At 47.0% G+C, this 13,534-nt stretch overlaps 1 protein-coding gene across 2 annotated transcripts in view; it reads right to left on the reverse strand.

Annotated features, from left to right (window-relative positions):
* The window catches only part of SRRM4 (serine/arginine repetitive matrix 4), a 144,822-nt gene extending 131,808 nt beyond the window's left edge, over nt 1-13,014 (reverse strand). The window contains exon 1 of one of the 2 annotated variants that reach the window (XR_005033343.2): nt 11,846-12,665. Coding sequence is in view for 1 of the 2 variants with exons in the window: in XM_036929428.2 (XP_036785323.1) it covers nt 11,846-11,976 (131 nt within the window). In the remaining variant the exon portion in view is untranslated. Of the gene's footprint in view, nt 1-11,845 lie in introns of both variants that reach the window. The other variant, XM_036929428.2, reaches the window with a different exon arrangement.
* Between the last annotated feature and the right edge of the window lie 520 nt (nt 13,015-13,534).

Genomic DNA, 13,534 nt, shown 5'->3' on the forward strand with positions numbered 1-13,534 from the left:
GACAGCCATGTAGTATGTACTCAGAAACTATTGTTAGTGGCTATTATTAAAAGCTTGACAGATGTCTTAGACATAAACATGAGCAACTTCTTCACGAACATATCTCCCCAGGCAAGGGAAACAAAAGCAAAAATGAACAAGTGGGACTATATCAAGCTAAAAACTTCTGTACAGCAAAGGACACCATCAATAGAACAAAAAGGCATCCTACAGTATGGGAGAATATATTCATAAATGACAGATCCGATAAAGGCTTGACATCCAAGATATATAAAGAGCTCACACACCTCAACAAACAAAAAGCAAATAATCCAATTAAAAAATGGGCACGGGATCTGAACAGACTCTTCTCCAAAGAAGAAATTCAGATGGCCAACAGACACATGAAAAGATGCTCCACATCGCTAGTCATCAGAGAAATGCAAATTAAAACCATAATGAGATATCACCTCACACCAGTAAGGAGTGCCACCATCCAAAAGACAAACAACAACAAATGTTGGTGAGGTTGTGGAGAAAGGGGAACCCTCCTATACTGCTGGTGGGAATGTAAGCTAGTTCAACCATTGTGGAAAGCAGTATGGAGGTGCCTCAAAAAACTCAAAATAGAAATACCATTTGACCCAGGAATTCACTTCTAGGAATTTACCCTAAGAATGCAGCAGTCCAGTTTGAAAAATACATATGCACCCCTATGTTTATTGCAGCATTATTTACAATAGCCAAGAAATGGAAGCAACCTAAGTGTCCATCAGTCGATGAATGGATAAAGAAGATGCGGTACATATACACAATGGAATATTATTCAGCCACAAGAAGAAAACAGATCCTACCATTTGCAACAACATGGATGGAGCTAGAGGGTATTATGCTCAGTGAAATAAGCCAGGCGGAGAAAGACAAATACCAAATGATTTCACTCATCTGTGGAGTATAAGAACAAAGAAAAAACTGAAGGAACAAAATAGCAGCAGACTCATAGAACCCAAGAATGGACTAACAGTTACCAAAGGGAAAGGGACTGGGGAGGATGGGTGAGAAGGGAGGGATAAGGGGGAAAAAAAGTGGGGGGCATTGCTATTAGCAGACATAATGTAGGGTGGGGGGCACAGGGAGGGTTGTACAACACAGGGAAGACAAGTAGTGATTCTATAGCATCTTACTACGCTGATGGACAGTGACTGTAATGGGGTTTGTGGGGGGGAACTTGGTGATGGGGGAGTCTAGTAAACATAATGTTCCTCATGTAATTGTAGATTAATGATACCAAAAAAAAAAAAAAGTTTGACAGATGAAGAAGTTGAAAATTTGGTATGCTCAGCAATAAGGCACAGGGAGAGGAGAGGGGCTTAATGGGGGTCCCTCTGGCAGTGCAGGCTGGCCAATGACCAGAGGCGGTCACGCCATCCCTGCCCTCACTGGGGAAATTCATGCTCAGTGCACTAGCTCTTGGGGTCAGGGATTTCGTCCTGCAGTAGGATGGGGACACTAAACTTGCAGTCAAGAGACCCGGGGTTTATTCTGGGTCTTTATAAGACCTTGAGCCTCAGTTTCTTCATCTGCAGAAATGGATATAAACCTGGCCTTTACTATTGTGAGGATCAAATGAGATCACTAGTCATCATTTAGTGAAAAGAGCAGCAACAATAATAATGGCATACCAGTATTTCATGATGTGACTTTAGGCAAGTCATTTCAGATCTCTGAACCTCACTTGTCCTATTTGGAAAATGGGAACAAATTGGTGGTTTTTTCTGCTTTCTTCCTCGAGGAACTCTGAGCAGTGTGGTGTCTCAGAACTGGGTGTCAAGTGCCCATATTTCAGCTATAGCTCTGGCATTAACCTTCTGGTGCCCCATGGAATGCCCTGTGCTCTTTCTGTGCCTCAGCTCCCCATCTGTAAAGTGAAGAGGCTGCATGTAAGTCACTCAAAGGTCTCCTCTGGCCTGCCTATCCTGACAGTAGGCTAAATGCCACATTGAGGTGGAAGTGGCTTATAAGGAGCTGACCTTTGCAGGGTGTTGTTAGGATGGCTTCCTGCTGGAAACAACTGTCCACATGGCAAATAGTGGCCCTGAGCCGATCCTGTACCACTGCTCAGAAACCTACCCCCTGTGGGAGTAGGCTGGGCTCCAAAATCACCTGCCACCTGGCTGTGGAAGTGGGGCTGGAGCAGGGAAGCTGGCCAAACAAAAGCCTCCCTATAGGCCAGAAGCTCTGAAATTTGATCCCAGGAATAGCCCAAGCTGCTCACCTGCTCTGCGACGCATGGGCTGGGTACAGATGGACATCTCCTCAGGGTCCCCAGACCAGCATATGCCACAGGAGGCCTTTATGGGGCAGGATGCCATATCTCACAGTGGGGGTGGAGTAGCAAGAGAGCTGTATTTGGACACCTGATCACAGAAGGGAAGTTCAAACACGAACGTGAGGTTGGGTAAACACCACTTCACTGAGCCCAGAGATCAGCAGGCTGACTGGACTATGACCCTTGGGCAGCTCTCTCCCCCTCTGCGGGACAGTCTCAGTTCCCCTTTTACACAGTGAGGAGCTGGGCTAGGTCAGTGACCCCTAAAGATCTTTTGATTACTATCTCTCTCAGTAAGAAATCTGAGCATGAAACCCCCATATATGTGTATTTATTTATAAATTATACATGCACACTATTGTTCCAATACATTATGCATATTATAAAACACATGCTCAGACCTCTGTGTGTAAAATGAGGAGGTTGGATGGTCTCAAAAGTTCCTTTAGCTCTAAAATTCTGATGCTGTGCCTCTGTAGGTCTCTGTTTCCTTATCTGTACCATGTGCTTATACCTGCATGCCCTCATTAATTATGCATTCAATAAACATCTAAAGCACTGCACCCATGGAGCACTGTCCTGTGTGCTGAGATGCAGCAAGCACTGCCACAGACATGGTACCACCTTCAGGAGTTCAAATGTTTCTCCTGAAAAATCAGAGGAACTAACATTGCTCTTTTCTAATACTGGCAATTCCATATGCTTCAGACTATTAGGTATGAAATGATTTGATGAGGGGAAAGTGTTACAATTCATGCATTCAACCAATGCTTGTTCAGTCCCCCATTATGTATCAGAAAAAAGACAGACACCAATGAGCACAGAGAAGCAGTCCCTGCCCTCATGATGCTTTCAGTTTATAGGGACAGGTACACTTTAACCAATGATGCCACAGATCAAAATAAAATTACAAGTATGTTGAGAACCAACAGAGGTACTTCAGTTATAAGAAAGTCTGTAATGCAGGGTGTGACCTAGTCTAGAGCATTGTGGAAGGAATCCCTGAAGAAACAACATTTGAGCTGAGATCTGAAAGTGGAGTAGTCATAAATTAGGCACCAGGAGAGAGGGAGAGCATTCCTGGCATCATGTGCAAAGGCCCTGTGGCAGGGAGGGTATGGAAATTCAAGTAACTAAAGGGGGTGGGGCACAACTGGAGCACAGAGAGTGAGGGGCAGCATTTTAGAAATGATTTGGGGGAGGTGGGCAGAAGCTGGACCGTGAAGAGGCTTCAGAGTTTGGTGGGGAGTCAGCTCTGTATTCTACAAGCCAAGGAATAGAGATGGAGGGCTTTGGGTGGAAGGGAGGGCATATGTGATCTGACTTGCTTTTCAAAGAGGTTCTTCTGGCTCCATGTGGAGAATGGGTAAGTCAGGATCAAGGAAGGCAGCATTGCTGAGAGTGGTGTGAGATGGGATTATAAAACAGAGATTGCCTAAACTGATTGGACATAAAACATGATGAACAAAACAAAACAAAAACACCCTTAACCTTAAAGCCAACCACAGTGACAGGAAGCACAGCAGGTAGCAAAGAACACAGCTGCAATCAGGCAGCGCTGAGTTCAGATCCTATTTCATCACTTACAAACTGTATGACCTTGGACAAGCCACATCTCACCACCTCCCTGGTATGTTTTCCCTCCTCTAAAAAGTATACTAGACTAAAGCATATTGCATATCAGATATAAACATATCTGGGTTCTTATCCCAATTCTGATTCTTATTAGCTATGTGTCCTTGAGCAAGTCACTTCTACTCTGAGCCTCAGTTTTCTCATCTATAAAATAGGGTCATAAAATACATCTCTCCTGGAGTTGTGAGGATGGCATTAGATACAGATAAAATATGCTTGGCAGAGGGCTGGGCACATGATAACATAAGGAGTTCAGCACACACGCTCCCACTGTGAGTGAGCTCTCACACACATACCATGAACACACACACTTTGAACCCAGATGGCACCTCTCTTCCTACAGGAGTCGTGACTGTCTTGTGAAATTCCAGCTCACTTGCCTAAGCTTAACTTCTAATGAAGCCAGAGAACAGTGATCCACTGGTGTTTCTGCTCAGTGAAGCTGTCAGCCGGAGGTAAGCCCAGGGAACCCAGCAACTAGGGGATTCTCCCGATGAGAAACATTTGCGTCCGGAGGATCTTAATATTTGTTTTGAACAGACACACGTAGACATGAATTACTTAATGACTGTTTTAGGGTTCAGCATTGTTCCTCTATTTGGTTTTTTCTTTGTCTCTATGACATCTTAATTCCGTGTTTTATTTCATGGTGCTCTGCACATAGGCTGTGGCATATGGGAGCTCCCTCAGCAAAATCTCAAATGGAGATGGGGGAAGGGAGAGAGAGAGAGTGAGTGAGTGAGTGAGAGAGAGAGGGAGAGAGGGGGAGGAAGGGACGGAGGGGGTGAGCGAGCAGACTGTAGCTTCACAGGTGCGCAGTGAAGGGGGGCTGCTGGGTGAGAAGGACGGTCTACATTTGCACGCGTGGGTATGTGAGACAGAACAAACCCTCACCATCATGGGAACAAGATTTGCCACCGCTATTTGGAAGTCTAAACAGTGTGTTTTTCAATTTCCTAATCTGATTGATCATAATCAGAGAGATTGTAAATTTCATGCTTGTCCGTAACACATGGAGGGGACCAGCTAAGCTTATGACACTGTTATTCAAAGTCACCCTGGATGCATTGGAGTCTGGAGAGAGGAGCCAAGAAAAGCAGATCAGACCCAGAACACTGACTGACAGGGCACGAGTTCCCCTGGGGCCTCCTTCCTCCCCAGCCTAGGAGCCCAGGACCTGGGAAGTCTTAAGTGGCTTAAAAGGCCCTACTTGATCTGTGTGCTGACTACATTTAGGGAACCATCCCCTGTCAGTCTCCCCCTCACTCATTCTGCTCCAGCCACATTGACTTCTTTGCTATTTCTCAAATATACCCAGCATGCTTCCACCTCAGGGCCTTTGCATCTGCTATTCCTTGTCTCAAACACTTTCCCCCTAGTTATCCTCAAAGTCTGTTCCCTACCCTCATCCAGGTCCCTGACCTTCCATCCAACAAAGCAGCGCCCTCCCTCCATCCTTTTCCCCTGCTTCATTCTCTGTAAAGCATTTACTGCCGCCTGACCTCACACGATTTCTTCATTTATTATCTTACTCCCCTACATGAGTAAGGACTTTGTGTTGCTCACTGCTATATTGAGTAAGGAGCTCAAAAAAATATTGTTCAATGAATGAGAGTATAAGCATATTTTTTGGCCACATGCAGCTTCTTCCATTTTGTGCATTCATTCCCCTGTAATGTCTTTTATCTTTGACATGTGTGGGCTCACTCCATTCCCCCCACTGTCGGTGGCTGCTCAAGGATTGCAGGCTGGTTTTCATTTGAGCCAGAGCTAGACCATGAAGGACAAGAAGCCTAATGGCCCACACCAGAGTCTGCATCCTTAAACCAATGACGGGGAGCTGGAAATTTTACAATAGAAGGGCACTTTCCTTCCACAGCCCCCCTTCATCAGCACTAACTATGATCCCCTGGCAAATAATGTCCACTCCAGATAATTTAAGCCGTTTTTATTTCTGGGAAAAACAGAAGGTCTTTTTTGAGATTCTTCTGAAGACAAATGCCTTACTTGTTCTGATCATTCTTGCATTTGATGAAATGAAAGAATTGTCCCCATTTTACAGATCAGATAATTAAGAATAAATGTGACTATAAGGGACTCATGCCCCTCTCCATCCTCTGGTTTTCCACATCCCCTTTTCTTTGCTCCTACCTGTATTAAAGTACTTAAGACTGTGCCTCGTGTCATATGTTCTTGTGCTGTGTCTACCTTTGCCACTAAACCCGAGGCTCTCAAAGGAAGATATTGCATTTCATTCACTTTTTCTTCCCTGATGGGCCTGGCACATAGTAGTAATAAAAACTGTAATTTAGTATTAATCGTAAGGGCTAACATCGATGGAGACCTAACCTTGTGCCAAACAGCACTTTCCATAAATTAGTTCACTCAGTCTTTTCAGCAGCTTTTGGAGGTGGCTGCTATTATTAGCCCCATTTTATGGATGAGGAAACCAAGATTGAGAAGGTTGAGTTGCTTGCCAAAAGTCACAGAGCCATTAAGTGTTTGCAAACAGGAAAATGAAACATATCTTTTGATTAATTTGCCATCAGGGGCCTGTCAAATTTTTTAAACAGCTCTCTACCCCTCCAGTGGTTCTTTAGGAAACACCAAAGCCATATTCAAAAATGAATACAGAGCACTGGGGTGGTCAAGTGGCAAGACCCCTGACCATCACTGCCAAGCAACCCCAGCCCAGGTGGTGAGGGCTTGGCACTGCCGCTCAAGCTTCTCATAGATAGTATGTGTCATAGTAACAGAAGCACCCATTTATGGTCTTGGCTGGTGTTAGGCACTGTGCCGAGCTCTTTATATGAATGATCTTCATTCTTCACTACAACCCCAAGACATGAGTATTTCACAGATGGGGAAACTGAGGCACAGAGAGGCGATGCAACTAGCAGATTCGAAAGTTAGGAAGTAGCACAGCAGGATTCCAGCCTGGGTAGGTATGACTTCAGAGCCCAAGCTCTTAACCACATGACTTCCTCCCCTTCAGAAGAATTCTTGAACACCTCAGAAAAAAACTCTCAGTAACAAGCAATTAGAGAACTCTGGTTTTGTTAAGCCCCTGCGAATTCTTTCACCTCACAGGAAGGTAAATCCAGCCACTCTGGAAGAAAGGATATTTTTAAAATTTATTGTGCCCCTGAGGCATGCCTGAGGTGCTCACAGAGCAGAAGGCACATGACCCAGGCTCCTTTCCTCATTACAGGAGTTAGGCTTTTAATGATGTTCCTCCTTTTTTAGTGGCCTGGAGCCGGAGCAGAGTTAATAGATACTTGCACAGCCTAGAAAGCATTTCCAGGTGGCATTTAGTCAAACCTCCTGCCCCCTCTGCCAGCTGGTCAACACGGATGCTGTAGCCAGGCAGACATCTGTATGTAGAGCTTCATTCTGACGCTAGCAAGAGTCACATCTATTTGCAGTGCATATGTCTCCTAGACTGCACTGAGCAGAACTCCCAGGGTGTCAGGACTGGGGGTGGGGCTGGGAGAGAGCTAATCTGATGCTGGATTTGGACTACGTGTACTCATTTAATTAATGCGTCCAACTTTCACTCAACATCTATCGCAGCCCGGGTCTCTGAGCTGGCATGGTTGCCAAGTGAAAAACAGCAGTGTCAGAAATGATCCCCCAGTAACCCCTGTACAGCATTCAACAAATTTCAGCTTTCAGAAGGAGAAAGGTTTGACCTAAATGATAACATTCCCTTCTCAGAGAAAAACGTTCATTCGTTGTCAGGGCAAGCATTCCCCGTGACCCTTGGTACGTTTTCTTAACCATAGGCTGTCAGGAGATTACCTCCAACAGACCCTCTCTCTGCTCCTGAGGACAGAGTCAGCACAAATATGCTAACGAATCTCTTGGCATGAAGGGGAGTCTTGAATTAAATGGTTGAAAGGCATTTTTTTCCTGCCTTACAATTTGGCCATCTTTCCCTTTATGCAGTAAAACCTCCTATAGTTTGGAATTTATGACCCTTTGGATGGGGACCAGGCACAAGTCAGCTTCTGGACTATTCTGCATGGAAAATATTTTCAAAGAAAATTAACAGCCTGCCAAAAGAATTATAAAGGGAGTGCTTATTTTATTTAAGGCCACTTTTCTAGCCCTTTACCAACACTCTCCACAAACAATCGATACGCTAATTTCAAATGAGTTTTACATGTTCATTACGTGCTCAACTACTATTTGGTGATATGATAATTTCAATTTGAGCTGGTGAGCTAGGTTTTGCACTTTGAGCCTAAACTTCTTGCCTACAAACTTTTCTGGACTAAGCAATTAACAAAGAGAATGAATTAATGCCAGGCCAAAGGACTAGACTTCTTTGGCGGGGACAAAGAGAGGATTGGATCTCTTACACTCCAAGTATCCTGTTGATTCATGCTGGCTCCCTTCTAGCTAGTATGGGGTGAAGTTTAACTACGGCGACCCTATATCCTGGTTTGCTGGATTAGTTCCTATTAGATCTTCCATCCTGGAATAACTAACAGAAAATTCTTTCACTCTCTATACTCGCTCTGCATTTGATGGAACTAGGGATTAAAATTATGATTTTCAAGGAGTTTGAATCTGCTCTATAGACTGGCAGTATCTGGTCATCTCTATACGAACCAAAAGAATACGCCACAGAGAATACCGTCAATTCTGAATCCAGATGATTCTTAAGCCCTCTACCCACTAACTGAAAGAGTCAGATCAGAAAGCAGCTAACCTTCCCTCAGGGAAGGGAATTAGGAGACCACACCCACCCCACTTCCTGTGTGTTCATTTCATCTCAATGTGGTTGCCTGTCATAAGTTGAATTCCACCATTTTTACTGCCAGCATTACTGGGGGGAGGAATGGGTAGGCATAAAGAACACAGTACTGGAAGGAATAGGTGATTTTCTTTGGCTAGTATAAGATCTGAGCTGTTTGTTTTAGAGGCAGTGTCAGTTAAACAATCACCATGCACCACACACGTCAGGCAGTGCTTTCCTTGACTCAATCCTCGTAACTCACTGTCTGAAAGGGTTACTATTATTATTTCTATGTTCAAGCTGACAGAAGAGGCATAGCAAGGTAAAGCCACTTGCCTAGGACAGTCAGCTAAATGGCAGAGCCAGGACAGGAATCCAGGTTTGTCTGAAACTCAAGTCTGAGCTCTTAACCACTATGATAAACCACCTCTCACTCTGCTATACTGTTCTGACAATTGAGTCAGACATCTGCTTGCAATTTGATACATTATAAAGCTACTGCCTCATCAAGTATGCCTTACTAGGAGGAGAGGAAGACGGGGACTAGGGACGGTTTTGCTCAGAGCACAGTTGTATGATGTATGCATATTGCCATGAAACCAGTGAATTGAATGTATGCTTCTATCCTGATACTAAATTATCTTCAGAGATAGACTTAAAATATCCTGGGGAAGTTCACTGAGGGGGTAGCCCTCATCTATAAACAAATATTAAATGTGTAACTAACAGGGCTGGCTGGTGGTTCATCCATGCCTTCCCCCTCCTCCCTGCAGATCTGCTGACTGTGAACTGGGCTTGACTCATGGACCTAAACAACATTTTTGATGAGACCAAGTCCCCAGACTGCCTCTAGAGGAAGCCAATGGGGCCCAGCTGAAGCTATGCCCGTGTCTCTGTCCCTGTCCTTCCTAACAACTCTGTTTTAGAAACGTGGTACTTTCACTGTGAAGTATAGAACATTAAAAAAGAGGTGGAAATGGACCATCACTTGGATGAGAATGGGGATGATTTGGATTTTAGGGACAGTCTGTTAAAAGACAACTCAAATTCTGCCTTTCCTGAAGACTTGAATACAGCTGCTCCAGGCTCACTTTCCACCCCAAGCCAGGAGTTGCAGCTATCAAACTAGAATTTATTCTACAGAAAGGCCACGCCTGTTAGAGAAGTATTGAGAGCATCCTTCCAGCATGACATACATTAGGGGCTTACTGCACAGACTCTCACCTGGGGAGTGGTTTCTAAGCAAAAGGAGACGCAGAACATAAAAAGACACCAGGAGCGAAATGGCATCTGGGTGGGGAGGGTTAGCTATTGCAAGAGTCTCAGATGGATTAAATTAGCATTTGGATAATGCTACAGAAAAGAATGAGGGTTGGGGGACTTTGTGGGCAATTTCTATGATTGAGAATATGACCAAGAAAAGGGCATGACAGTAACACACTGACAGGCAAAGAGCATGTGCCACACCGGGAGGACATTAGGCATTTTCTGAGTTAAGAGACCATCAGGAATCTTCTCTCCTTTACCTGCATCCCTGAAATATATGGAAGACTCTGGACCAAATGCCATACTTCTAGTTTCCAATGAAATTCCCTTTAGTCTCTTCTACAAGGGCATATTCTTTGGCCACCGCAGCACCTGATTTGCCAGCAGTAGGTACACTCCAAAGGTGGAATGCATGGCAGAAACCCAGGAAGATAAAACCACCGATTTGAAAACTCTCTACAAAGAACCTCCTTCCAGGCAGAGAAACACCAGCTTTGGATGGCATTTGGTGTTACCGTTCCATTCTCCAGCCTGTGTCAGACAGTGTCCCCTCATTCCCATCCACAAATACCACCTGCTGTTGCTGCTTGCAGCTAGCTGGCCACATCCTGCCAGCCCATCAGGTTTCCAGTCCACCCATTCCCAACACGGGGCACCCATTTTTCTAAAGACCTGTGTGAGCTAAGTCCCTATCAGACTATGAAAAGTTCTCCAGTCTGTTTGATTCTTTTGATATGATTCCCTGGCATCCACTCCACACCCTGTGGAAAGTTCTGGTTCAGTTGTACCAGAGCAGGCATTCTGTCTGAAGCACTTTCCCAGACATGTTTTCAATCTACTCCCTAATGCAGCCTGCCAGGATTAATCATTCCTCCAAGTGGTCTCCCCTGATCCGCTTCTTTCTTTTTCTCCCACTGAACCACTCATCCAACACCAGCAAAAAGATGAGTTTCCTACTGCCTTGATTTTCCCTGACAGAGGGCACAGCCTTCTTCCTTTCACTCTCAAACTCCTCTAAATGGGATGGTTTGTGAAAAGAATAGGGTTTTCTCTGTCTTGGAATGCTCTTGTTCTCCCCAACCTCCCCTCTGTTTCACCCCACATTCTCTTCTTCCTCTTTCTTTCTTTCATTTCTTCTCTTACCCTCCTCCCATCCCACTATTTCCACTGCCATCTAAGGACCTGTTCTCAGCCCTGAGTTCAAAGCAACCTGATCCTTTTTGAGAAACCAAATAAAACTCTTCCAAGACCATCTTCACGATCTTGGAAGGCTCCCCCCCCCCCCCACCGACTCTTGAGCTCAGAGTCCTGGTTTTGGATGCTGGAGAGGAGAGAATTCAGCAGCAGCAGCCAGAAAGGAGTGGAGGAGGGTGCTGTTTAGGGCGTATTTGAGGGAACAGCATATGGGCTTTTGTCAAGATGTTCAGAGCTTGCTGGTTTCTGAGCTGAGGATAGAAATGTACCGCTGCCTCTGAATACTGCTTGAGCTGGCTCAGTCCTCATCTCCTCTTCTTGTACAACACCTCCAACCACCTCAAATCCACTATTCCTTCACCCGGCCTCCTCTGAGCAATGTGATACCAAAAAAAAGTTTCTCAGTCAAGTCATACCTCACCTACACCGCCCACCCTGAGAAAACATTACCTCTAGACTAGCAACTCCCAGGTCAGTGACCACTGAGTGTCACTCTCTCTAAAGACTCTCTGTCCCTTCTCGCCAGGTTCCACCTCATACAAGCCATTAGTTCCCATGTTCCAGCGGGAGATACCTAGTAGTGATGGGGAAAGACAGGCGCCCTGGCCCAGCTGCCTGCATCCACCCCTCAGGTCTCAGGGGCACAGGCCAGAAAGGGGGAACATCAGGGTCTCCTCTCTTAAGGAGGAGGTCCTTACCTTGGTAGCGGTTTGCGGGCTGTGATACTGGCGACAATGATGCTCTCGGGACGCGGGGTGGCCACAGCTTTAAAGGTTCCTCGCCAGAACTTCTCAAAAAGCTGCTTCTCGCCTTGCTGAACGCTCGCCATAGCCAACCCCAAGGGGCCGGGGCGCCCGGGCGCTGTCCGAAGTGCTGAAACGTGGCTTCCAAACGGGGGCACACCCGGCTCCCGGCTCTGTCCGCGTGAAACCCAGAGGGGTGGGGTGGGAGAGACCGGGGTTCGGGGCGGGGGATGGGGCGCCTCTGCCCGGGCAGGCAGGGGAGAAAGAAGGCTGTCCACCGCCTTTCTTCGCCTTCCGGGTTGGCTCTGGGCTGCGCTCAGCTTGCGGAGCCTCCGCGTCCCAGGAAGGGGAGGGAGGGCGGCTTTCTCGGCAACGCCAGGAGGGAAGAGGCGACGGGGTCGTCTGTGTGTGCGTGCGCGTGTGAGCTCAGGCGCGCCCTGGTTTTGTCTCTCGCACAATGTGACGTTGGGAGAGGAGGCTGGTCGCGCGAGCTGCACTTTCCTCCCTCCCTCGGTCTCTCCGCCCCCCCCCCCCCCAACTCCCTCCTCCTCCGGCTCAGCCTCCTGCCGCCATCTGCATAACAAAAGCCTGCAGGTCCTGGGAGGAGAAAGGGCGGGGCGTGCGTCTGTCACCGGGGCCCCGCGGCTACTGACTTGCAGCGCTGACCCCTCGGAGAAGCAATCCCGGCACCCCGAACTGAACCTGGCAAGAGATCCGGCTTCCCAGCCCGCTTTTCTCCACCGTAGCCGGCCTTCCCTCGCCCCTTCTTGCGTGCCCTGAGGGCTCAGCCACCTCCCTGCCACCCCTTCGCAAGTCTTCTAGCGGATCTTCTATTTAGGGGGCAAGTAAAAGACTTAACCCATTTGACCAACCTGCCCCCTCACTTCTGAGAGGGACTGCCTAGGCCAGCAAAGGGGGCTCTCTGCATTCCTCTTTGCGCGGGGCTACCGCGAGATCCCCAACACCCAGGAAGTACCGTTTGATGGACAATCCGTCTCCAATTCGGCTTCTCGCCATCTGCCAAGCCGGCCCCCGCCCGCAGAGGGGTGCAGCGTTACATCTGTGCGTGACGAGCTGTAAGGGATATTTCTTTTTGTGCCTCACAGCCAGCCAGCCCAATGTCCCTGCTGCCAAACCCTGCCAAAGGAAAGAGTGCCCCGACCCCACTCCATCCCATCCACTCCTGGGGAATGCGGATGCAGCCACTTTCCTTAACGCAGCTGCTCTCTGGAGAGGAGTACGTTTGGGAAAAGAAAGAGCTTAGGGGGAGGAATTTGAGGGGGCTAATCTGAGGGTTACAAGTTACTTTTTGGTCTGTCTCCCCATCTCCCCACTCCCAGTTCAACCTTAATCCCAGAAAGTGAGAGTTTAGAATCACAAATAAACTCTAGATGGAGAGGGTCTGGGCAGAATTTCTCTGGTTTTACCCCCCAGGGTTCTCATTAAGAAAAAGAGAGTTGCAGTACCCCTCAGCCCATCTCTCCCTTGGAGGCCTTTCATCTCTGCAGAGTTGTTACTCCCACTCTCCAGGCTGCAAATTCCTGGAAGGACACCTCGCCAAGTCTTAAAGGCCTCCAAGCATCTGGCCCTCAGTCTCGGCCTCAGCGGGAATAAACCCATGTTTCTTGCTGATGCTGACAGTGA

This window comes from Manis pentadactyla, chromosome 14 (assembly GCF_030020395.1).
Source record: "Manis pentadactyla isolate mManPen7 chromosome 14, mManPen7.hap1, whole genome shotgun sequence".
Classification (NCBI taxonomy): Eukaryota; Metazoa; Chordata; class Mammalia; order Pholidota; family Manidae; genus Manis; species Manis pentadactyla.